The following is a 25,531-nucleotide window of genomic DNA, read 5'->3' on the forward strand; positions in this document are numbered from 1 at the left end:
GTAGGACTCCTTACTGTATGCTAGGCACTGTGCTAAAGTCCAATTGTGACTAAGATAACAGTGTTAGGTTAGCTCTTAGAGAAGTCAGTCTTTTGGTAAACCTAATCTATTATGAAACTAGTGCATATTCATCACATTTTGTTGTCTGTTTGCCTGGCAAGTCCCCCCTTCTTAGGTTATTCCAGAAATTCACAATCCATCCCTAATGTTTAGTAGGCCTTTATAGTTTTCTTAAGGGTCTAGAGTCCCCTGGCAGAAGCATTTATTCCTTCCTTATAGTCAGTGTTTGAAGGACTGGATGGTGGTCTTAACTACAAACCTGGTCTCACTTGGGAAAAACAGAACTCTTTCTTAGGGATTAGGAGGGGTGGAGGAAACAAAATGTCAACACGATTTAAAACAAACATTTGTGATCAGCTTGTGATTGCTCGCAGGGGGCAGTTCTTGCTATCTGATACTCCTGAAAGGCCTTTCAAAAAAAAAAATTCCTCTAAATCCCTGCTGAATCTGGTGTGTGTTAAGCCTGGCAATACTTGTGGCCATTGGTGTACTGATTTGCCTAAGTCTTAATTGTTAGATTGGGCCTGTCCAGTTTTAGTTAAGACTTGAACAGTGGGGGGTGTTAGGGTCTGGGAAATAGATGATAATGTCTGTACCATTTTTGCATATGGCATCCAGCTTTTATCTTAATTGTATACGTATTTATATTTAAGTTTGTGTTTTTGAGTTTGTTGGTGGAGTTTCTATTTTACATCTCAGAAATGGCTACATTTGCTTTAGAAGATTCTAGAACTACTTACGCTTTCCATGGACTGAAATATAAAATGTTAATTTTCTTTAGGAGATTATCTGTATAGATTTTTGGAATAAAAGATGGTCCTTTTAATCATAGCATCTATTTTTTTTTATTATTTAGTAGTGTCTATTAAGTAGGATTTCTTATCTTTTTTTAAGAGACAGGTCTTGAGCTATTGCCCAGGCTGGAGTCCAGGGTATAGTGGCAGTTACAGCTACTGTGAAATCCTGAGCTCAGGGGATCCTCTTTCCTCAGCCTCCTAAGTAGATAAGACTACAGGCACACACCAGCAAATTTTTTTGTAGAAATGAAGTCTTACCTTGTTGTCCAGGCTATTCTCGAACTCTTGGCCTCAAGGGATCCTCCTGCTTCAGCCTTCCAAAGTGCTGGGATTACAAGCATGTGCTGCTGTGCCTAGCCTACAGAGTCTATTTCTGAGGCTCTCCTATGTTGTATAGTAGGGCTTGGGTCTTATCCATGGACATGCTTTGAAAACACAAAGAGATTTTTCTGTTTGTTTTGACGTTATATTTGGAGGAAAAAATCTTAAGCAATTGCTTGTTAATTTGACAGGCATTGGGCATAATGGAGTAAGTTATAAACATCAGTATTTCCTTTTCTCCTCCTGTTTTTGTAGTTGGCTCTCAGCTCTTGAAAGCACGAAATGGCTCCATCACCTGTCTGTGCTTCTGAAATCAGCACTTCTAGTGGTGCATGCTGTGGATCGTGATCAGCGACCGGTGCTAGTACACTGTTCAGACGGCTGGGACCGCACCCCTCAAATTGTGGCATTGGCAAAGCTCTTGCTGGACCCTTATTACCGAACCATAGAGGTAAGCACATCCAAAGAACAAGGTTTGGTACTTCAGGATGAGTGGGGGAAAGGTCTCTGGGGGTTTATTATCAGGTCTAAAAAAAAATGAAATTTCTGCATTTTTAATTATTATTTCTTTACATTGAGCTAAATTGTAGTGGTGCCTCCCACAGTTCTTGCTCCTTGTAAAATGATGTATATTATGGGTAACAAGGTACTTAAGAATGTGGACATACTTTCTTTTGCAGCCTACTTGGGAAAGTTTTAGCTGCCTCAGAAAAATGGGGCTTCTATAAAAGAATTTTGGCATGCTTATTAGGATAGAGATCTTGATATTACCACAGAGCATCTGTGGAGAGGAGACCTACTTAAAGATACAAGAGAACCTGTAAAGTACCCTAAAATATGTATGAAAATTAGTAAAAATGTGAGGTAGGGAAGACTTTGTAAGTATAACACTAAAGGCAGAAATTTTAAAATAAAAGAGAAATTTAGAAAAATAAGTGTGGCTTTTATATAGTGAATGAAAGAGGCCAAAGAACAGACTCAAGAAAGGCTTAGATAAATGCACAGTTAGTACCCTTCCATTGACTATGGAATAACCATCAGGGAATTGAGAACTTTCCCTAAGCACATGTCTCATCCAGGAAAGACCCTTTGGCTCAGGGCCTGGGCTGGATGGGCTTACTGGAAGGAAGACTGTTAAAGGGGGTTGCTGTCTGTGACATCAGGCTCAGGACTGTCACAGTCTGGACAGTCCAGCACAAATGGTCTTTCCTGGGTGCTTCCCTGCAGGGTTTCCAGGTCCTCGTGGAGATGGAGTGGCTGGATTTTGGCCATAAATTTGCTGACCGGTGTGGTCATGGGGAGAACTCGGATGACCTGAATGAGCGTTGCCCAGTGTTTCTGCAGTGGCTTGACTGTGTTCATCAGCTTCAGAGGCAATTTCCTTGCTCTTTTGAGTTCAATGAAGCATTCCTTGTGAGTTTGGGTTTGTGATTCTTCATTTCAGAGACTGTCTCAATTTGAGAAGGTGTCAGTACACATATTAGTGGGCAAATTTTCACATGAAACTCTGTGGCCTTTTTAGAGTTTAATAGAGGGATGATTTTTTTCCTTCCATATTTATTAAAGAAAAAAACATTGGCTGAGTGTGGTGGCTCATGCCTGTAATCCTAGCACTCTGGGAAGCTGAGGCTGGTAGGTTGCCTGAGCTCAGGAGTTTGAGACCAGCCTGAGCAAAGGAAGACCACATCTCTACTAAAAGTAGAAAAATTATCCAGGCATGGCGGCAGGCACCTGTAGTCCCAGCTACTTGGGAGGCTGAGATAAGTGGATTGCTTGAGCCCAAGAGTTTGAGGTTACTATGAGCTACGATGCCGTGACATTCTATTCAGAGTGACCGAGTAAGACTCAAAAAAAGAAGAGAAGAGAAAAGAAAGAAAAAAAAACTTTAAAACAGGCATTTGTTTACTCAGTGAATCCATAGTTAGTAGGTTGAGTAGTTTTAAGCTTAGCTTTTAAAAGGGGTGATAGAAAACTTAACTAGCAGAAGCAATCAGAATGTCCTCTGCTCCCTCCAATCCATCTGCCAACTCCCCTATATCTGTACCATGTGCTGTGTCCTCTCCTGTGACAGAGGATGCACCCTATCCTTGCCTTCTCCCAGCCCTCTGTCCATGTGTACATCAGCTCCCGTTCTCTCTCACCTGCTCAACTGAGCAGCCCCTGCTTTCTCCTGTCTGTCTTCTGTGTCGGCATGTTTACCTCCCTCCTGAGGTTGTGGCCATCAGTGTATGAGATGGGGCCCTTAAGTTCATGAACTAGGCTCGGTGCCTGTGGCTCAAGCGGCTAAGGTGCCAGCCACATACACCTAAGGTGGCAGGTTCGAATCCAGCCTGGGCCCACCAAACAACAATAATGGCTGCAACCAAAAAATAGCCAGGCATTGTGGCGGGCACCTGTGGTCCCAGCTACTTGGGAGGCAGAGGCAGGAGACTCGCTTTAGCCCAGGAGTTGGAGGTTGCTGTGAGCAGTGAAGCCATGGCACTCTACCCAGGGGGATAGCTTGAGGCTCTGTCTCAAAAAAAAAAAAAAGTTCATGAACTAATCCCAGAAAAAGTGCTGTGTACCTCATTACTGAATATCAGTACAGTCAAAGTACTCCCTTTGGGAAGCTAGGCGCTGATGCCAGCATCTAGTCTACCTTTCAAAGCAATTTTGGATCTTTTTCTGGAATATCCATCAGAGCTGTCATCATATGAGGTCTGACAGTTAAATTCATGAACTCATCCTAGAAAAAGTGCTGCATACATCTCTGCCAAAGGGAAGCACCTCAAAGATGACTGTAGTGATTGATAGTCAGCATGAGGGTAGATAGCACTTTTTCTGGGATAAGTTCGTGAGCTTAATTGTCCAACCTCATACAAATGTGGTGTAGTGTCTCCAGTACCCTTTCTTGGTCCTGTGTTCCTCTCTAGCCTATCATCGCTTTCTCAGTTCCTCTTTACAGCAGAGCTCCTCAAATCTGTCACACTTGCTATCTCAAATTCTTCCCTTTCCACCTTCTTAAACCCATTCCGATTAGGCATTCACCCTGCCACTTTACCAAAGCTGCTCTTGTTAAGGTGACCAGCAACCTTCCTGTTGCTAATGCAGGGTTTACTTCTTAGGCTTCATTTCTCATCTGTCATCACCATATAGTACAGTTCAACGCTTCTTGCTTGAAATGCTCTCTTCAGTTACTGTCTAACACTTCCTTGCTCTTAGTTCTCCTCTTACCTTACTGGCTGGTCCTTTCTATCTCCTTTGTTGATTTGTCCTAATCTCAGTTCTGAATGTCAGAATGCCCCACAGCTCAGCCTCCAGGCTGCTTCTCATCTACACCCTTCTCTAAAGTTCTCAGCTGGTCCAGTGACTTTATGCTGAGGAGTCCTACATTCATACACCTTCAGTTCAGACCTTTCCACTTAACTGCAGCCTCAGTATCTCCACTTGGGTGTCTTAATGTTATTTCAGACTTAATCAGTTCAAAACTTAATTCTTGATTTTTCTATCTCCCCACCATAAAACCTGATCTTCTAGACGTTTTCCATCTCGTTGTACAGCTCCTACATCCTTCCAGTCATTTAGGACAATAAAGCTTTTTGCCATCCTCAACTCTCTTTTATACCCTACATTGTTTGTCAGAGTCTGCAGGTCTGCTTTCAAAATATATCTAAACCCTGATTACTTACTGCCACTCCTCCAGATGCCGCAATGGTTTACACCATCATCTCCTGTCCTAATTCGACAACCCAGCACAGAGTTCCTCCTGAAATATGAGATAGACAATGTCATTCCTCTGCTCCAAAACCTCTAGTGGCTTTACATTTCACACAGAGTAAGAGCCAAAGTTCTTACAGTGGCCTTCCTAAAGTCACTCATCTAGGCTTTCCCCTTGTGCAGCCTCCTTTAGTCACATCAGCCTCCTTGTTGATACTTGTCACAAGCATGTGTGCCTGCAGTTGCCTCTTCTGGAGCACTGTCCCTCCATACCCATATGCCTGTTCCCATTTTCATCAGGTCCCAGCAGTAAGGCCTTCCCTTCCCATACTGATCCACACCTGCCTTGCTCCTCTCACCCTGCCTCGTTGTACACCATAGTGCCGGTTACCCTTTACCTACAACTAAACTCCAACAAGGCAGAAGCACTGGCTGATTATTGCTGGCTGGCCAGCACCATAGTCATGTCTGGGGCGTGTGAAATGCTCAGTGATGCTTTGTTGAATGAACAAATAGTTTTACAAGTGTACTTTCCAATCAGACTTGAGTTGTACCCAGACCTGCTCCTGTACCCAGTTCTTATTCTTTGTTGCTTGTGAGAGTGGCTTTTAACTCAGAATCTCAGAGACTGTTTACCAGGGAAGCTAAGAGGAGTGAAAGTGCCAACAATCTTTGACTCAGGAGTGATGGTGGTTAAAGTCAGGCCCTGGAATTGGTATGAGGAGAAGGCTATTGCTTGGCTTGTCAGGCTCCCCCAGCAGAGTGAGCTAAAGCATTCTTGGGGATGTCAGGATAGGATCAGAGAATGCATGTCCTTTTACTTAATTTTTGCCTCATTGGACTTCCATAGGTGAAACTGGTACAGCATACCTATTCTTGCCTCTTTGGAACATTCCTGTGCAACAATGCTAAGGAGAGAGGGGAAAAGCATACACAGGAACGGACGTGCTCCGTGTGGTCACTTCTTCGAGCAGGCAACAAGGCTTTCAAAAACCTACTGTATTCCTCTCAGTCAGAAGCCGTATGTATTTTTTAGCCTTTCCTTTGTGATCAGCAGAAGGAATTTGGGGGTGGGGGACATATGGGAACCTTTCAAGTAGTGATTGTTTTTGTGACAGCATCTCTGCTATCTCTGGGTAGGCTGGTGCCATTTTCCCCCTACCATTCTGTCCTAAGAAAGGCCTGCTTCCTGGTGATGCTTTGACCTTCGTCTGACTGCTCTCTGCTCAGGGTCGTTTGGTTGAACATGCACCTCTACTTTGCCACCTTAAACCTGAATCTTTTCTGGCACCCCTGCTAGAGCTTATTTCTAGCATGTTTTGTGTAATGGGTAGAAGAGGCATTTAAGTTGTTTCTTGGATGCCACCGATAGCTCAAAATGTGCTGCCACCAGGCTCTCCCTGTGTCAACAATGATATCCACTGCAGCTTCTGCCTCTAGAGAACAGGAAACTGTTTGACATTGGTGTGTGTGTTTTTGTGAGTCTTTGCTCACGTGGAGAGCTGGCAGGCCTGTTAAGACTTTGTTCCCCAAAGGAATACCTTCCATTAATCAGAGAAAAAGAGGCACATCTATGTGAAGACATGATAATGTTCCCTTTGTCAGCACGCACCTTAAACCCTAAAGAAGTCAAAAGGAGGCTGATTAGAGGTTTTATTACTTTGCTGGACTATTTTTTTTTTTTTAGCAGTTTTTGGCTGGGGCTGGGTTTGAACCTGCCACCTCTGGCATATGGGGCCGGTGCCCTACTCCTTTGAGCCACAGGCGCCACCCAACTTTGCTGGACTATTAATATACTTCTCACTACATTTATGTCATCCAGAAAAGGGTAGAAGATAACTGCTTCTCTCCCCTTTATTGTGCTGGCTGGGGAAATAGCAGTACAGGAAGAAAATTCCCTCCTTTTCACATGACTAATTTAAATGAGCCTATAAAACAGGTTTGACAGTGTCTACTGAAGCCAAGCTTTTGTACCAGAGGAATAGATAATTACCGTCTAACAGAATAACTCTCTTGTGCAGTAAAACCAACAAATCAAGCTCTTGAAAGTCATTCATATAATGAAGGTGACACGAAAAATAGTTAACATGAAAGGAATCTTTAAAAAATCCTTTAGATATTCACACCCACAAGGGGCTGTAGTTGGAAAATGTTGCCATGTGATGTTTCAAGGTATTGGTATTGGTCTTTTTGGGAAATAAAGGCACAGATGCTGCCTCTTGTGGAGACCCCGCTAGCCCTGTTGGATATTCAGCTGGGTACCTATTCTTGATTCTCATTGCAGACATTTCTAGAAGACTTATTGGGACATTTTAAACCCTTATCCTCCCGTCTCTCTTCAGGTGCTGTACCCCGTGTGCCATGTGCGTAACCTGATGCTGTGGAGTGCCGTGTACCTGCCCTGCCCATCCCCGTCCACCCCTGTGGATGATAGCTGTGCACCATACCCAGCCCCAGGCACCAGCCCTGATGATACCCACCTTAGCCGGTGAGCCCAGACATGGTCAGAGATTGTGCTGTGGTCTAACTCTGCAGCATCTTTCTTAGATCTCTACAGCTTTAGAGGGATGTTATAATGATTTCTGACCTATGAAACTGTGAAGTGAGCTAGGCCCTGTTGTTTCTTTATTCTTTTGCACACACTGAGCAGTTTCCCAGTGATGGAGCAAATTCTTTAGGTTTTCCCTGAGCCCCTAATTTTTGTTTCACCCTCTGCTCTGTGCTCTTGCCATGAAGGAAGCATCCGAGACTTAAAGGGCACATGTAGTCAGATGATAGAAAATTTGGCTTTGCCACTTGTGACTTAGCTTTATTAAATTCAGACTAATAGGTAATGCATTAATTTAAAATGTTATATCAAAAAAATCAACAATGCTACTTTGCCATAAGCTGAGAAACAGCAGCATCATGAAGAACATCTTTTTGAAAATAGCACTTGCTGTTTGCTTATTTATATGTGTGGGTATGGGATGAGGAAATCTGCAGACAGGAGGACTCTGGAGCCTTGCTGCTCCAACAGTCTGAGCCTCCCTCCAGAGATGTCACAGTTCCTTAAGTAGCTGTAATGGGCCCAATTATGAAGCAACAGCTTGTTAAAAGCTATCATCTCCTTCTTCCCTCTGAATAGTCTGTGAGATTCTCATTTTACCCAAACTCCTTTCTTTTAGGCTACCAAAGACTAGATCATTCGACAATCTGACCACAGCCTGCGACAACACGGTGCCTCTGGCCAGCCGGCGTAGCAGCGACCCCAGCCTGAATGAGAAGTGGCAGGAGCACCGGCGCTCGCTAGAACTGAGCAGCCTGGCTGGTCCCGGAGAGGAGCCTCTTGCTGCTGACAGCCTGGGGAAGCCCACCAGAGTGCTGGGGGGTGCCGAGCTGTCTGTTGCAGCTGGAGTGGCCGAAGGGCAGATGGAGAACATTTTGCAAGAAGCCACCAAAGAGGAGAGTGGAGTAGAGGAGCCTCACAGAGGGGACAGTGAGATGCAAGAAGTCACAGAGGAGACTCTCTTAACAAAAGAGAAGGGAGGGCAGAAACCTGAAGGCTCAGCAATGGGACTTCATCAGGATCCTGAACCGAATGATGCTGCTCTGAGGAGTGAACCAGGCACAGGCCTAGCTCTGTTCCCACAGGGTGTTCCTGAGCAGCAGGGTGGGCACAGTGTTCTCCCCAGTTCTCTCCAGGTCCCACCCAAGGGAGAGAATTCCCAGGAGGTCCCTGTAGAGCAGCCTCGAACAGGAGAGACTGCAGAGGAGAGAGAGGAAACAGTCCTTCCAGTCCTAACAGATGTAAAAGTTGGCTATGATACCTCACAGTCACATTCTCTCATACCTTCCCAAGTCCCATTTGAGACCAGAGGACCAAACCTGGACAGTTCCATGGACATGTTAATGGATGATAAGGTGAAGTCAGAAAGTGGGCCCCAAGGCCACCAAATACCTTGCCTGGTGAACAGTGGTGGGTTCGGTGGCAAGGATGTGCTTCCCCAAACTGTGGAGCCCAGGCCTTTGGAGAGGAGCCTGGTTGAGAGGCCCCAGGTGGTAGGATCTGTGGTGCACAGGACTTCCTATGGCAGTACCTTCAGTCCAACACGTTCCCCTTGTGCCTTGCCTTTAGCTGAATGTAAAGAGGGACTTGTGTGCAACGGTGCCCCAGAGACTGAAAATAAGGCCTCAGAACAGCCCCCAAGGCTTAGCACTCTCCAGAAATACTCTGCACCCAATGGGCACTGTGCCAGTGGGGAGGCAGCTAGGAACAAGGACTCACTGAGCTGCCAGCTGTCTGCTACAAGCTGCAGCTCTGCCCACTTACACTCAAGGAACTTGCACAAGTGGCTACACAGCCACTCTGGAAGACCGTCTGCCACCAGTAGCCCCGACCAACCTTCCCGCAGCCACCTGGACGATGATGGCATGACTGTGTATACAGACACAATCCAGCAGCGTCTGCGTCAGATTGAATCAGGCCACCAGCAGGAAGTGGAAACCTTGAAGAAACAAGTTCAGGAGCTGAAGAATCGCCTGGAGAGCCAGTACCTGACCAGCTCCCTACGCTTTAATGGGGACTTTGGTGATGAAGTGGTGAGTGGCCCAAGGTTCCTTCATAGCTGTCCAAGGAGATGGGGTGCACTGAGGCAGGGCACCCATTGTGCTCAGTGCATGGTGATTGGTACAGATTTCTAAAAGGACTGGAATAGTCCAGAGCAGCCCTGTTGAGAGAGGCTGGATATTAGCCTCAGCCGTGTCAGTGGCAGCTTGCCTCTTCTTTTTGCTTTGCTTACTACTTTCTGCAGATATCCTACAGGAAGAGAGTTAGCACATACTTCATGGTTGACTAAATTTTTTCGTGTCTTCAGAAAGGCTTGAACTCCTGGTCAGAATGATGTTAGTAGGGCAGCACCAAATACTCCTGTCAAGTTGTAGTACCCATCCTACCTTAGTAACTAGTAAAAGTATTAGTCCTCCCAGACACGGGCTGAGACACAGGTCTCACTGCATTGCTTATCCTGGCCTCGAACTCCTGGTCTCAAGTGATCCTCCAACCTTGGCCTCCCAGAGTGCTGGGATTACAGTCAGGAGCCACCACTCTCAGCATGGTTTAGTTCTCTTTAAATAAATATGGCACCACCCATGTGGCAGGTGCTAACATTAGAAATAGAGAGAAGGGATTGGTTTCTAGCAATGTTGAGTTAGTGCTTATGGGGCTCAGTGGCTCCCTTCTCAGGGAGGCGCTGTCTTCTCTGGCTGGGTCTAACTCAGCAGGCTCAAGTTTAAGTGTGAGCTTGGCTCTGAAGTGGTCAGCATACATTAAAGGCAGTCACATCCAGTGACTTTCAATTCAAAGTGAGTTGTTGGCTTTTCCTTCTTGCTAATGATGGTTTTTCATGTTCCCAAAGAGTCCTCTGAGAAAGGAGGCGATGCCCAAAGCACTCAGCTTTAACTAAATGACAGGGTTCAGTTGACAGCCCCACTGGAGCAGCTGATACTCTAGGGTTCCCATTCCACCTTGGTCACTTCTCGCTCATTTTCTAGAACACTAAGGTCTATCTTTCCTCTCTGGTGTCACTACATACAGTCACTGCATACAACCAGTATATCCCTCTCCCTGCTAAGCCCAGCCCAGCCCCATCTCTGCACCTGTCCAACCCAGTTCTTCATAACTGATGCACCTGCAGGCTTGGCAGCTCTATCATTCAGGCCCACCCAGAGTCTTCAGTGTTCCCTCCTTTCCCAAACTCTTTCTTTTGGGAGGAGACCAGGTTCATTCTGTTCAGCTATGTTTGTTTGCCAACAGACTTCAATCCCCGACTCGGAAAGCAATCTGGATCAGAACTGTTTGTCTCGCTGCAGCACAGAGATTTTCTCTGAAGCCAGCTGGGAACAGGTGGATAAACAGGACACAGAGGTACAGGCTCAGCCCCTGCTCTGAGTGCCATCTATACAAATATTTTATGGTTCTTCTCCAACCCTGTCCCTACCCCATGCCCCTGGCTAAGGAAGAACCTCATAGCACAGTTAGCTTTGAGCCACTGGCATCTTCTCAGTTCCTGTAAACCCATGTCAAACTTAGAATTTCTGAGCCAAGGAGACTGAGCGAGCTGGTCCTCCCTCTTCCTTGCTTCTATGAACTGGAACCTTGCCAGCTCTCACAGGAACCCAGGTTGCTGCTGCCTGCCATTCTGTCTCAGGGGAGATGGAATCCCCTCCAGGGAAATGATTTGAACACCTTTCTTGTACTGTTGACATCAAATCTGCTAGAACAGTGCCACTGGAGCTTCTGTGGTCCTTGTGACTCTTGCTGACCCAGCATAGCTCTGCTGGCTCTAGCTGTATGGCTCATCTCCTATCACTAACCTGGTCTCACATGTTTTGCAGATGACCCGTTGGCTCCCTGACCACCTGGCTGCCCACTGCTACGCGTGTGACAGTGCCTTCTGGCTCGCCAGTAGGAAGCACCACTGCAGGTGCATTGAGGAGTGCGGTAGGGTGGGTTGGGTGTGGAGGCTAATGTCTGGCCCACAGAGCTTGCAAGTGGAGAGCTGTGGGCATCTGGCTGTCCAGTGTTCTGTCTGGTAGACCCTTAGGGTCTCATCTTTTCTGTTTTCAGAACTGTATTTGGTGTCTTTGTTCCAGTTTGGAATGATCACTATTAAATTTTGAAATGTGCAAATGATAGCCTTTTTTGTTTTGTTTCCCAGATTAGTATAGCAACAGCCACCACTGAAAATCACCATTTCTTTATTCACAGTATAAAATTTTTTCCTATTTAACATGGCTGCCATGAGCAAAAATAGTTCTGCTGTAGGCAGGGAACTTCATTTTCCTAGTGCTTCCCTGCTCCCTGACTCCAAACTAGTCCTCCCTTATGCCACTGGTGAGCAGCTCTAAGTGGGGGTAGCAAGAAGGACAGCTAAGGATAGAATCTTCCAATCCTTAAGGCTCCTGATTTCTTTCTCTTGCTGGGTTGGAGTAGTGAGTTACTAGAGACGCTTTCTCCCAGCTGAGATGGTAGCTCAGTGTTCTTGGGATAAGAAGTTTATCTGAGTTGTGCCATGGGTCACCCACATGGGTGAACCTGGGTTGGAATTGGAACAACTATACCTAGTAATGGTACTTTAGGACATACACCATATCTCCATACCCTTTACCCTACGCCCAAATGCCTTTGGTTGGCTTCTCCTCTGAGCTCTTTTTCCCCTCCTTGCAGGGACACTGACCGTGTTGATCAAACGTGGTGAGCATTTGCAACAACCTGTCTGTGATGTGTGCACATCTACAATAACTTCACACTAACGCTGTCATTCCCCTTTCTCTGCACTCATGGGGTGAAACCTTGGGCCTAGGGTACATGGGCAGGCAGGTGGGTTTGAGGGGTCCAAAGCAGCTATTGAGGAGGCCAGTAAGAGTGAGTCAGATAGCCGGGCATTGTGGTGGGTGCCTGTAGTCCCAGCTACTTGGGAGACTGAGGCAAGAGAATTGCTTGACCCCAAGAGTTTGAAGTTGCTGTGACGCCATGGCACTCTACCCAGGGTGACAGCTTGAGACTGTCTCAAAATTTTAAAAAAATGAGTCAGGCTGCAGTTATGTGCTCCCCTCTTATCCACACAGGTCAGCCAGGCCATCTTGCTTGCGACAAAAAGTGGTGTTTCAGCAGAGGCTGGTCTTGTATGGGAGTCAGTTAGGTTGTCACAGCTATTTCTTTTGGATTAGTAATTCATTAAGGTGTCCAGAATGATTCTAGTAAGATCCAGGTCAAATAGTATCACTGCTCCTTTTTTGGTTTTGTTTTGTTTTGTTTTAAGAGACCAGGACTGAGCAGAGGTGATCTTTCCCGAGAATTGTTTTGGCATGAAGATTCCACTTAGGGTCAGAAGAAGTCAGAAAAGTTTAACTGATCAAATTGATGTCAGGTTTTTGAGCTGAACTCCAGAGGGATGTTAAATAAATGTAGATGTTCAGATTTTTTTCTGTGTAACTGTGGTTCTTGCTGACTCATGCTTTTTTTAGAAACAGAGTTATGAAGTACTTACTATATTCTAGAGCAGCGGTTCTCAACCTGTGTTACTCCTCTGTAACAATGTAAATACATCCTACATACCAGATTTACATTATGATTCATAATAGTAGCAAAATTACAGTTGTGAAGTAGCAACAAAAATAATTTTATGGTTGGGGGTCACACAACATGAGGAACTGTACTAAAGGGTCATGACATTAGGAAGGTTGAGAACCACTGTTAGAAGATGAAATGTGTTTTAGTCTTTGTCCTTCCATTGCACTCTTGCCTTGCTTTTTCCTTTTGCAATATTCTTTTGTCCCCAAATGGTCTTCAGTATTCTCTCTTTGTGCCTAAGTGGCCCTTAATCCAGCAGTAGCTTTGCATTCTGAGAAACATAAATGGAAACTTAGTGAGCAATGCTGGCTAAGAGTGTTTCCCTTTAGCTGCCTTCTCCCTAGTTTTTGGTGAGCTTGTCAGGTTCTTTGGAATTTCTTGTTCTTGGGCTCCTTGGAATTGATTTGTACTTCAGAGCCCAGGAAAAGTAGGGCTGGGCAGAAACTCATCCTCTTCTAGTTCTCTCTTTATTAGCTACGATGGGCAACTGTCTGGGTGTATGGATCTGTGTGTCACAGATGCATCAGAGCTAGGCTTGCAGAGGAGGAGGAGAGGAGGGAGGGCTAGGGCCTGGGTACAGTCAGGCCTTTTGGTAGAGTTGTGATTTTCCTGGGCGATGCATGGAGCAGGGGAGTGAGCTGTAATTGACTGACACCTATCTAATAAGGGGGTGTGTATGTGCCTGTATGTTCATCTGTGCACTTGTCCTTCCACCTCCCCTCTTTCACTCTGAGCATGCATCACAGGCTGCGTGTCCCCTGGCTTTGCATGCTGCTGGCAGAGCAGTCCAAGATGGCAGCAGTCTACTCTGTGTTGCTGCCTCCAAGCCCCTGGGCAAAGCTTCTCATTCCCCAGCTGGATTGTAGTTGTTTCTTTTATCTGAATGGCCCAAAGGCTGCTCCATTTGACTCTGGCCTCTCAGTGAGTACAAGCTACACAGAAGCCATTGCCCAGGTGGGTGTGGCCACTGGGTTTTCCTGGATCAGGATTTATCCAGTATTGGGTCCGTTTGTTCTCACACATCTCTCTTGAGCAGCATCTTCCTGTACACTTGGAAACACAGAGTCATTGTGGCGAGGCAGCCATGGATTAAAAGTGGCATATGATTCTGCTAGGTAGGGATGCCCTCCCTGCCCAGCTTGTTCTTGGGCTAGAGAAATCGAAGTGTTTGATCTCTGAGAAGTCTCCAACATGTCCAAATCACATATAGCTAAGTCTGTCTTTTGACCTTGAGTTTCCCCACTCCTACCTGCTAGCTGACACTAACACTATTTTGTTTCTTCTTTCCATCTCAAGGAATTGTGGGAATGTATTCTGTTCCAGTTGTTGTAACCAGAAGGTTCCAGTTCCCAGCCAGCAGCTCTTTGAACCCAGTCGAGTGTGCAAGTCTTGCTATAGCAGCCTACATCCCACCAGCTCCAGCATTGACCTTGAACTGGATAAGCCCATTGCTGCCACTTCAAACTGAAGCTCAAGTGACCTGGGGTGGGCAGAGGCCAAGATGCTGTTCCTCTGAGAGGCCCACACAGCCTGGGCAGACGGAGAGGCCCGTGCACTTTGGAGTAGGGGCATGGAACTACCTATACAGAGTGACAGAAATTTGGGATGTACCACTGGATTGTAGATTGATTTTCTTTTCCTGTCCTTCATCGCCACCCCACCTTTCCCATCCTCTCTGCCTTCAGAAGAAACAAAAGTCCTCTCATTGTCTTAATTTTTTTTTTTAATGGAAGACCAGAGGTTGCCAGGCCCCCTATAACTGCTGAGCTACCTGCTATCAGGTGATGCTGAGAGACGGCTTGGTTTTGGGTTGGGAGGAGGCTGGTCAGAGCCAGGAGTAAAGATCTGAGACAGTAAGCTGGGAAGAAAGCCAGTGCTAACATTATGACCATTCCTCACAATACCACCTCATCAGGGCTGACTGGAAAACCTTTGCTCTTGGGGATGCTGAAAGCGATTGCCCCAAGAGCATTGCCTGGGTGCCCCTCTCCCTCATGAGAGAGGTTGGGCCAGCCCCCTCTCACAAATAAATGAGACTGGCACTTGGAGGGAGGAGCACAGGCCTCCTTTTGGGGAAGGACGGCATTTGCTACTTTGAGGCCAGTGAGAGGGGCTGGGCACCAGCATGTTATTCCCTGTTTTTAACTTGACTCAGATTGTCTGGGGCTCCCTCAAAGGGTTACCTCCCTGGACCAGGCTCTGTAGCGCTTCCCACCCTCAGGCATAAAGAATGAAGACTAGCCAGAATGTAATAGCCAAGGCCAAAGCTTGCCCTGAGCCCAGGCACACCACCTGTGTCCCCCTTCTGGGGCCTGGACCCCATATAATCTCTCTTCCTCGGCCAGCATAGGGAAATCCAGACTCAGGGTTCCAAAAATTCCCCATTCCCAAACCAAACAAATCATGGATCTCCCCCTTAAGGGGTAGAATCAGCCTTTAGTTACAAGCCTCTGGAAAAGGGAGCAAGTCCCCATACAATCAGCTTCCTCCTCTTCCCTTTCTTGGAGCAAGAGGAAGGGCCCAGCAGTCCTCTTTCTTGCTCCTAGCTGCCTGACTAAGCATGTGTCTGGTTGCTGGCCAGCAGTGAAGGGCCACTTGGTGACTCTGTAGGGTTCCTTAGAGAAGTGACATGGCCTAGAGCAGAGTTGGGGCACCTTTCCTCAGTGAGCTTTGATATGGTCCAGAAAGCTTTAAATCAAGAATAGTGGAGGAGGTGAGCATGGGAAGGATGGGGAGGAGCTGAGGTTTGTGCTTGGTAATCTTGGCATCCATGTTTTGTGCCTGCCCTCCCTCTTGGGGAAGGGCCCTGCTTGGCTCTGTGGAAAGCTGCTAACTGGTGGCAGGGCAGATTATGGTGAGGGGTCGGGGTAAGGTAGGGAACACCAAAGTTCTGACCCTGCTCTGTACTCTCCTGCCCCTTTAGAAGCAGTTCCCTGGCCAAGGGCAAGTTGCATCTCAGGAAGGTGGCTCCTGTGTGTGCCCAAGCATGGTTAAGGTGTGGCTCAGAAGCCTTCACTTATGCTGTCAGTCCAGGCAAAGCCCAGAGCATCTGAGCATGTCTCTGACTTCCAGCGGCAGCAGGTTGCTTAGAATTTTGAGTTTAGGGAAACAAGGTATAGTTCTCCGCACTGTGTGGTCTGGTCATGCAGATCGGGGTAAGTCGGTCTAATTGAAGATTGTGCAGTTCTTAATGACAGGTGCCAAGAGGTTATGATACGGGTTTCTTGGGTCTGATGTACAGTGTGAATAAATGCTTGCAACTTTTAGCCCTTTTTTGATCAATGAAGCACTTTTTTATTAATATTTTCCTTTGTATGTAAAGGAGGAACCGTAACTCTCCGTAGCTGTACATATAACCCTTTTCTCCTAAAGAGGAGTCAGTCATTGCTCCTATATTTTTCATTTTTGTCACAACAAGAAGTAAATACTTTAGAATTGTTAAATATATAAATAAAGCGAATAAAGTTGAGTGTTCCGCATGGTAGCATTTGCTAACACGTTCTAATTCTTCGCCCTGTGGTTTATCCCCTTTTCATCTCTTCTCCCTCTTACACAGAAGTGGTTAGAGGTGCTGCTGAATTGACCTTTGGCAAACTGCAGATTTCTTTTCTACTCTAGACCTTGACAAGGAGTCTCACCATGACGCCCAAGTACCAAAACACATTTCCTTAATTTTGCCCCAAAGATCTCCTAAGCTAAAAGAGGGCAAAGTATCTCAGCCATCAGCTGTGCTTCCGTATCTAAAGAATTGCACATCAATTATAAAACTACCTCTGGCCTCTGGGCCTTTTCTTTTCTTTTTGGCTGCTGCTCTGATTTCAGGGCAGCCACTGCTCTGGCCTTGTAATCCCAGCCCACCCCAAGAGCATTAAGCTGCACCTGCAGTGGCACCTAGGAGCAGAGCCCTGTGGTGCAGCAAGGAGTGGAAGGAGATGAAGGGTGGGGATCAGAAAACACTCCTGCCTGTTGTTACTGGATGACAGAATATGGGCGGGCAGAGAAAGAACTTGGGGGCAAACACGGAATTGGATGTGATTGGGCTATTAGAAGTTTATACACACACACACACACACACACACACACACACACGGAAGAACCTCTGCTGCTTAGATCTTTGACTTGTACTTCCAACCAACAAGGCTGTGGCATCTACTCACTTCTAGAGTAGTTCTTATCTCTTCACGAGGTAGATTTTCTTCCTCCTGCATCCCGCTCAGCCCATGGGTCTGTGCATATATCATGCAGTACCCTCCTCTGCAAAGTTAGCGTTGAGTGGTGCCCACCTTTCAGGTTGTTAGCTCCAACCTCTGTGGTGAGTAGATTGGGCCTTAAGAGTGATGTACGCAGAGCCCTCCTGAGGGCCTTTGGGGGCAGTCTCTCTAGGGTTACTTTCTGGATGTACCCTCTTAGTATGTACTAAGAACTAGTACATACCACTTAAAAACAGCCAGCCCAGGGGGTTCTAGTCTTAAAGGCTGTGAGCACAGTCCAGCAGGTATTTGAGAATGACCCTGTCCTTGTCCTCTAGTGGGTGAGGGCGCACCTCAGCTGTCTTCAGTTGACTGGTGACCCAATCTGTGTTTAGACCATTTTGTGCACAATCTGTATGCCATAGCCAGCAGTGCCTACACACCGCCACTATTACTGAGGTCAAATGGTTTATCCCCCAGTGAATTAAGAGATTGGCATAGCCCAGCAAGCTGTTGGGAGCCCTAAGAGGAGAGCATCTGGGAGTAGGCACAGAAGCTAGTGAGATAAGCACAGTGTGGATCAAAGACAAGGAGTTGCCCAGATGAAGGTGGCTGCACATGGACAAAGGCATTTCTGTGGGCAAGCCCAGCTCTCTTCAGGCTGTCACGCAGAGGAATTTGCTCTGAAGCAGTGGGGGTACTAACAGTGACCTTGAGCTGCCAGCATGTCTTCATCTCAGAACTCTCCTATCCTGGCACTCATTATCTTCCTTCTTTTAATACTTTTGTCTCCATAATCTTCATCCGAAAATATGATACTGCTGCCTTAATCTACTGAGGTTTTCCAGTGAGGATATGCAGAAATTTTTTCTCTAGTAATTTTGCTAATATGCTCAGTTACTTTCCATATTAGCAAAGAATATTTTAAGAATGAATGACAGTACTGTGGCAGATCTAAAAGAGAGTGAACAGAATGGTGCCAGAAGATCTGTTAACTGATCTCCAGCTATTAACAAATGTCAAAATGGGAATTGAAGGTATATATGCTAGAATAAGATTATAGGCTATTGTCCTTGAGATAGTTGATAGATTTGGCTGCTTGCACTTGAGGTTAGGAGATCACATATGTATTGAAGTTAACTCTAGCCCTGACCTCTATTGAGCTTTAAAGAATGAAGGCTGATCGGAAGGTGCTGTTGTAGAATTTCATTTAGCTGGTGCCAATTCAAGTGACCTGTCCCCAGAGCTGCAGCTGTATCTATCAAATTGCATTCGTGGAGGATAGGGCTCACAACAGAGTTAAAAACAGGGCCTGTGCTGTGGAGCAAAATGACTGATTCTCCATTTAGAATTTTGGGTAATGTGGGAGGAGTCCCACCTGTTTAATTTTTCATCACATTTTCAAGAAGAGTATAAGCTGAGGTTACTGAGATTATTGACAAGATATCTAAAGGGCAGGACCAGATTTCTGACAGGCTTCTTGTCAGGAGTAGGAGGTGACCTGTACATATCTGCACTGAAGCCTTGTTCCTCCTGGCTACTGTAGAGTTCATCTGCTGCATGTTCTGTGAAGATAGCAATTGCCTCTCTGCTAGAACCAGGCCTCTGTCTGGGATAGCACGTGGTAGAGGCATGGGGGATTATGGGCAGGGGAGGGGCATCTTCTGAAATGGGAATTACAAAGTTTTTAAATGCTGCTATTGTATTTTATTTACCATTTAAGGTCTTTTCTACTATATCCAAGTTCTTAGTCAACTTTTCTTACATTGCTCATAGCAGTTGCATTTGAATTGTATTTTCAGTGAAATTTGTTTTACATTGGCATTTAAAATTGGCCTTTACTTCCCAACTGGTTTATAAGATTTTTCTAAAAAATGAAAACATAACCCATGAGGCCTGGATGCTGTTTAAGAAATGAACTGTGTTGCTGCTGACAGTAGTGCTTGCCTATTGTAACAGCATTTATTCTGCTGTAGCCTCAGTGACCATTTAAATTGAATAAATCTAATTTTCACCCACAAACAGTTGTTCAGCCCCTGGATTTGGGTTGCTACTCTGGTTCTTCAGCCAGTGCTGTGATGCAGCATCTTAGGGCAAGGGTTGGAATCAGCTTATCCCCATAGTTCAAGAGGGAGGAGCTCAGCAAGGAAGTGGATGGTATGGGGTATTTGTCTTCCAGAGGTAGAATACATGAAATCCTGATGTTTAGAGGTGGGAGGGACCTTAAATCACCTGCTTCCATTGTTTTCATACTGTTCTATGGGGCTACCGTGGGGAGGGAGTCCCCAGGCCTACTCAAATATTTATTAGACTTCCAAGTAATACCTGATAGGAAGAAAAGTTTTGATGCTTAAAAGTCTGAAAACCCAACCCAATTTGATCCAAACTCTCCCTTTTTAATTGAGGAAACTGAAGGTCAGAGAGGGGCAAAAGACATCAAGATTACCCAATGATTTTATAGCAAAATTGAAATAAAAAGACCTTTACCGACTCCGTCCTCCTATTGTGCTCTTTAGCTTCCAGAATATAGCCTTTGAGTTAGCCAAGCCAGGAATCTTGGAGCGGAGCTTAGTAGTTGCTACCAAAATGCATGTGCCCTCTTCTCCCTCCTAACCATAACTGAAAAGTTATGATAGTATTACCCAATGTTTTGTTTTCCTTTAACATTTCAAATACATAACAAGTCATGTTATTAAGAATCATCTACGGCTCGGTGCCTGTGGCTCAAGTGGCTAAGGCGCCAGCCACATACACCTAAGGTGGCAGGTTCGAATCCAGCCCAGGCCCGCCAAACAACAATGACAGCTGCAACCAAAAAATAGCCAGGCGTTGTGGCGGGCGCCTATGGTCCCAGCTACTTGGGAGGCTGAGGCAGGAGACTCGCCTGAACCCAGGAGTTGGAGGTTGCTGTGAGCAGTGAAGCCATGGCACTCTACCCAGGGTGACAGCTTGAGGCTCTGTCTCAAAAAAAAAAAAAAAGAATCATGTACATTCAAATCATAAAATCTTGGGTGAGGGAGAGCATTTTTGATGAATGCAAATGACTATTGTGAACTGTCTTGGCATCTAATTTATTTCTGAATTTTGTTTTGGTTGTACAATATGTGGAAAAAATCCTGCGTTTTATGAGAAGTGGTTGGCAAATTGTAATGGTCACAGCTTGCCTGAAGTAGATGAATGAAAAGGGGATTAACAGAATATCCAACACCTGCTTTCATTACCTACTCTACACATACCAGGTAGAGACACCCAGAAGTTATAAGCATTAGAATGACTCCAATGTGAGGACCACTAGCATTGAGTTGCACCTTCGTGATCACAGCACTGGGCCAGTGCCTTCCCATCTGTGACCCTGCGAAGTCCACACCCAGACCAGCATTGGAGACCTTGTCGTGAAGTCTCAGGCAGCCCCCACTAGTGTATATCTTAAACACTTGAGTATACATCGTTTAAAGATGGTTATTGATATTTAACATGACATGTGGAACAGATGTTTTCAGAGAACCCACACTGAAGCACTGATGCAAAAGTCATTTGAAAACTGCCTATTTGCTGGAAACAACCTGGGTTTCAGAGACCACAGACCTGGGGTGGAGTCTATGGGTGTTTAGGGAATTCTGTGAGCTGTTTGCTCATCTATAGCAGAGGACTTGGCTCCTCAGTGGAACTTGAACATGGGTTCTCAGTAAATGTTTACTTCCCCATCAGATGAGGTGGCATTTCTGTCTCTGGCTTCCAGCAAACACTGGAACTGTCACAGTCAGGTAGCACTTCTGTACCACCATGTATTAAAACTAGGTCCTACCCTGGCTTCTTCTACCTTATAGGGGTAAAATTTTGACTCCTGAAGCATTCCAAACTGAGATTTGCACTAAACTGCAAATGTATCATTAGCCAAAGATAAAAGTTCACATATGTATTAAAGAATTTTTTTTTTTTTGAGACAGAGTTTCAGTCACCTTGTTGCCCCAGTAGAGTGCTGTGGCATCATAGCACACAGAAACCTCAAATTCTTGAGCTCAAACAGTCCTCTTAGCCTCCCGAGTAGCTGGGACTATAGGTGCCCCCCACACCACACTAGTTTCTCTATTTTTAGGAGAGGTGGGTCTTGCTTTGCTGAAGGTGATCACAAACTCCTGAGCTCAAGCAATCATCTACCCACCTCAGCTTCCCAGAGTGCTAGGATTATAGGTGTGACCACGTCTGGCCAAGACTTAATTTTTTAACAGACAAAGGTCTGCATGTGTACTCATGCTTTAAAGTTGTATAAAGGGAATGGGAATGGGGTGCTCAGAGAAACCACTTGCTGGGGTTGAAGCAGCATCTAAGCATTCCTGAGTCCTGCCATGGCAGCAGTCCAGTGGAGACTGATATAGCACCTGATGAGTTTTACGTTCCTGACCAAAGGCAGAACCAGGACATGTAGACTAGCTTTCTAGGCTGAAGAGTGGGAAAGGCAGAGCCAGTGGGCCCATGCTGCAGATACCTGAGGTAGGAGTCAGGCCAGCCTATGTGTTCTTACTGTCCCCATAAGAATTCCAGAGCCAAAGATTGGAAAAAGAAGTGAAGACTTTAGTTCAGATGGCCCTCCCTACCATAAGGTGACAAGAGCCCAAAATTGCTGAATATACTTAAGGATGGGTCCCAAGTTAAAATAGACATGAGTTAGTGTTAAGTGGGTGCTCCTCTGTATATTGCCAGCTCGAAGATCAATCCTTGGAACTAGAGGTAGAGGTTCTTTTGAGTCCTCCAGAAAGTGCTGGGACCAAGTGGCATGCACTGTACTGGGACAGCTCCCACTTTAGAAGTTCTTGTGAGCCCTTAGGACATGATCTGTGTCCTCAGGGATGGTGTGATTTTTTCTGTTGTTCTTCATCTGACTCGATAATAAACCAGCTATTAAATGGAGGCCAGTATTGCCTCTGAATCAATTACCATGGACCCCTGGAACAGCGTCTTAGTTTCGGGGGGGGGGGAGTGGGGAATTAAACAGCCTTGCTCTTGGAGAAACAGCCCAGAGGAGCTAAGAGGTGCCCCCTGGGGTATAAGGCCTGAAGTAGTGCATCTCTGCTGACAGGAGGCACTGCCCAGCCAAGAAGGCAGCCACCTCTGAACCAGAGCACATATCCAAAGAGGTGCTTCTATGAGGATACCCTCAGGCTGACTCAGGAGGTGGGCACTGTGGGAGGGATGAGTGACAGACCTCAGAATGGTATTTTGCTACATTGGCATCTTGGAAGCTTGGCAGAGGAAGGGTCAAGAACAAATGTCACCAGCAGTGCTGCTCTTTGTCCTCTCTCTCCACCTCCACTATCCCATCCCACATCTAATGTGATCCCCTGGCTTTGGAGAACCAGGGCACCATACACCTTCAGGTCAGTGAGCTGGCCACCTCCAGGAGGCAGGTCAGCTGGTTGGGACACCAGTGCTGAGTGGCTCCAAGTAGATTCTGTTTTATCCAAATAGGAAACACACACCAGTCTTGCTGCTGCTCATACTGAGCTGGCGGAAGCAGGTGCAGGCCTGGCTGCTGGGCTCTGAGGGCTCAAGGCAAGAAGTGTTCTCCCAGCACCTCCTAGCCCTGCCAAGAAGGGGCAGAAAGAGGCTATGGGCATTGTGAGGGACTCTGAACAACCCAGTATGTGAACCTTTCAGTTTACAGAGCAGTTGAAAGACTGTTTTCAGTACAGAAAAGATTCTACTATAGAATATCCAATAGTATTTTGCACTTTAGAATACACAGACTTCATATAAGTAAAATTCCCACTACCTAGATGCAACTGAATTAAGACCTTCATTTAGCAGGTTGTCTTGGTTTTGTTTTTTATGAAAGCTATCCACTGACTCATTTGCAGTGTCTGTTGCAGACTAGTCAAACCATGGTACAGGGGTTTCCACTAGAAACCCTAATACTTTGAGGGTTAAGGAACAGAAACCGTTCAGTAAGTGACAAAGATGGTATTGACTTTGCTGGCAATCCTCCTGTCCCTGCTCCCTAGGTATGGTGCCCTTCTCGCACACATGCTTCCTTTGAGATATAGACCAGTTATATAGACAGAATAGATGCTATCAGGCTTTGTACCATGTCCATCATGACTTTAACCCCTTTTTCTTGCAACTGTGTTTAGCTGGCCCCTTGCCCTGTCCCTAAAACTATCCAGTTTTCCAGCCTGAAAAGCCAGTTCTTGCAAGTCCCCGCCTCCAGCAAGTACCCCGTTTTGATCCTTCCCTTTCACCATGAAACTCCTAGAAAAAGCAACCAGTTCTATACACTCTGCAGCATGCAATCTTGCTGTACCTTTGGCTGCTGCTTCTGCCCCTCCAATTGGTTTGTCTGTGGGACTTTTTGGGTTTTTGGGGTTTTTTTGAGACAGAGTCTCACTATGTCACCCTGGGTAGAGTGCTGTGGCATCACAGCTCACAGCAACCTCGAACTCTTGGGCTTAAGTGATTCTCTTGCCTCAGCCTCCCAAGAAGCTGGGACTATAGGTGCCTGCCATAATGCCTGGCTATTTTTGTTGTTGTTGCAGTTGTCATTGTTTAGCTGGCCCACTCCAGTTTCAAACCCATCAGCCTCAGTGTATGTGGCTGGTGCCATAACCGCTGTGCTACTGAGCTCTGTCTGTGGGACTTTGTTGGCAGTCCTCCTATCCTTGCTCCCTAGGTATGGTGCCCTCCTTGCACATGTGCTTCCTTAGAGATATAGACCTGTTATTAACCACAGTTGCATATGAGTTTATGCCAGGAATGCAGCCGAGGCCTCCTTCTCCAGGTATTTGGGGAGACTGTGAGAGCACAGGTGTCCCCACTGCACCAGCCTATGTGACCATGGCTTGTGTACACACCCTGCTCCCCTACCATCATGCAGTTCTGTGGTATTAACTCGGGACTAGTTCTCATGGAGCTAAAGGATGTTAGCCCAGCCTTGTTAGCCAAAAGGAGGGAAGAAATAGGTTCACCTGAACCAAAAGGCCTGCCGCACTTAGCCTTGGCTTTTGTCCTTTGCTTGGATGATGGAATCAGCGCCTAGAGCAGGGGTAAAAGTTTGGTGGCCAGTTTGCCCTCTTCTCTCTCTACCCCAAGTAGGAAGTTCACCCATTTCCATATTGTAGTTGAGTTCCCCTTGATACCACCAAAACTTCCTGGAACCAGGAAAATTGGGAGTAGGAAAAGCTCTGTCACTCACTTTGTTTATGAAGCTCAGTTGTAGGAAGTTTTGACCCCTACCCAGTAAGAATAAACCAGAACACCTAAAGCTACAGCTTCTGTGTGCTGCCCTAGGTGAAGGCAGAGGGGCTGGCAGTAGGAATCTCTGCCTCTCCTTAGCTGGGTCTCCCAGAACACCCTTGCCAGTTCCATTTCTGGTGGCCCTGTTGCCCTCCAGGGCACTCTGTACCCTCAGAGATCATTGACAAAGCCTGAAAATCCTGGACTGGGCTGAGAACAAGTGCCTAGCTATCTGCTCGGTCACCCCTTATTGCTTGGGGACCCTAACCAAGGCTTCCACCATGAGGTCTTGGTTTCTGATGGCTCTGGATATGCAACTCATTTATTTAACAAGTAATTGAGGGTAGAAGTTCTGTGCAAACTTCACTGGTGACTCAGACACATCCCTGCCCCTACTGTTCCCTGAGATGACACGGCACTTCTGTCTCAGGCACTGTTTGCTGTCTAGTGTGTGCTGCCTATTAGAGAACATCAGACAAATATATTCAAAGACTCTCATCCCAAAAGAACAGGGACCTGAAAAAGACTCTTATAGTCTCCACTTAAAATGGAGACCAAGTTTTACATAGCAAATAGTGAGAAAGGTTTGATCAGAATTTTACCTTGCAAAATGAAACTTATTAAAAGAAGTTCCTCTTTTTTGATTAATTTTAATTGACAAAAACTATATATATTTATCATCTACAACATGATGTTTCGAAATATGTATACATTGTGGAATGGCTAATTGAGCTAATTAACACATGCGTTATCTCACACACTTATCTTTTGTAGCAAGAACATGTAAAATCTACTGTCTTAGTGATTTTCAAGAATACATTACATTGTTATCAACTAAAGTCACCATCTTGTGCAACAGACCTCTTGAACTTATTACTCTTATCTAACTGAAATTTTTTATCCTTTGACCAGTATATCTCAAATGCTTTGTTAAAACAAATATCTTTTAACAAAATGTCATTGCAACTGTGGGCTAATTCTTTGTACAAAGGGAGTATTTTAGGTGTAATTACTTCCCCAAATAATTGTACAATTGCACTTTAGGACATCGTTTCATGTTTGATTTTCCACAGTGTAATAAATCACAGGATCATTTTTGCAAAAGTTAAGGGCTTCCTTAATTTCCC

At 45.8% G+C, this 25,531-nt stretch overlaps 1 protein-coding gene and 1 long non-coding RNA gene across 7 annotated transcripts in view; one reads left to right on the plus strand and one right to left on the minus strand.

The window, feature by feature from the left end:
- Nucleotides 1-16,492, plus strand: part of MTMR3 (myotubularin related protein 3) — a 151,554-nt gene extending 135,062 nt beyond the window's left edge. For 2 of the 3 annotated variants that reach the window (XM_023513294.1, XM_012805248.2), the window contains 8 exons: nucleotides 1,434-1,629; nucleotides 2,406-2,591; nucleotides 5,725-5,895; nucleotides 7,217-7,362; nucleotides 8,042-9,455; nucleotides 10,669-10,779; nucleotides 11,250-11,338; nucleotides 14,284-16,492. In XM_023513294.1, the coding sequence (XP_023369062.1) occupies nucleotides 1,434-1,629; nucleotides 2,406-2,591; nucleotides 5,725-5,895; nucleotides 7,217-7,362; nucleotides 8,042-9,455; nucleotides 10,669-10,779; nucleotides 11,250-11,338; nucleotides 14,284-14,455 (2,485 nt within the window). In that variant the 3' untranslated portion in view covers nucleotides 14,456-16,492. The remainder of the gene's footprint in view (nucleotides 1-1,433; nucleotides 1,630-2,405; nucleotides 2,592-5,724; nucleotides 5,896-7,216; nucleotides 7,363-8,041; nucleotides 9,456-10,668; nucleotides 10,780-11,249; nucleotides 11,339-14,283) is intronic. The other variant, XM_023513295.1, reaches the window with a different exon arrangement.
- The window catches only part of LOC105886999, an 88,645-nt gene that overhangs the window by 18,516 nt on the left and 44,598 nt on the right, over nucleotides 1-25,531 (minus strand). For all 4 annotated transcript variants that reach the window (XR_001161293.2, XR_002773434.1, XR_002773435.1 and 1 more), the window contains 2 exons: nucleotides 4,847-4,923; nucleotides 1,116-1,282 (listed from right to left, as the gene is read on the minus strand). This is a non-coding gene — a long non-coding RNA (uncharacterized LOC105886999). The remainder of the gene's footprint in view (nucleotides 1-1,115; nucleotides 1,283-4,846; nucleotides 4,924-25,531) is intronic.

Source organism: Otolemur garnettii, unplaced genomic scaffold, assembly GCF_000181295.1.
Source record: "Otolemur garnettii isolate 467f Iridium unplaced genomic scaffold, OtoGar3 scaffold00038, whole genome shotgun sequence".
Taxonomy (NCBI): domain Eukaryota; kingdom Metazoa; phylum Chordata; class Mammalia; order Primates; family Galagidae; genus Otolemur; species Otolemur garnettii.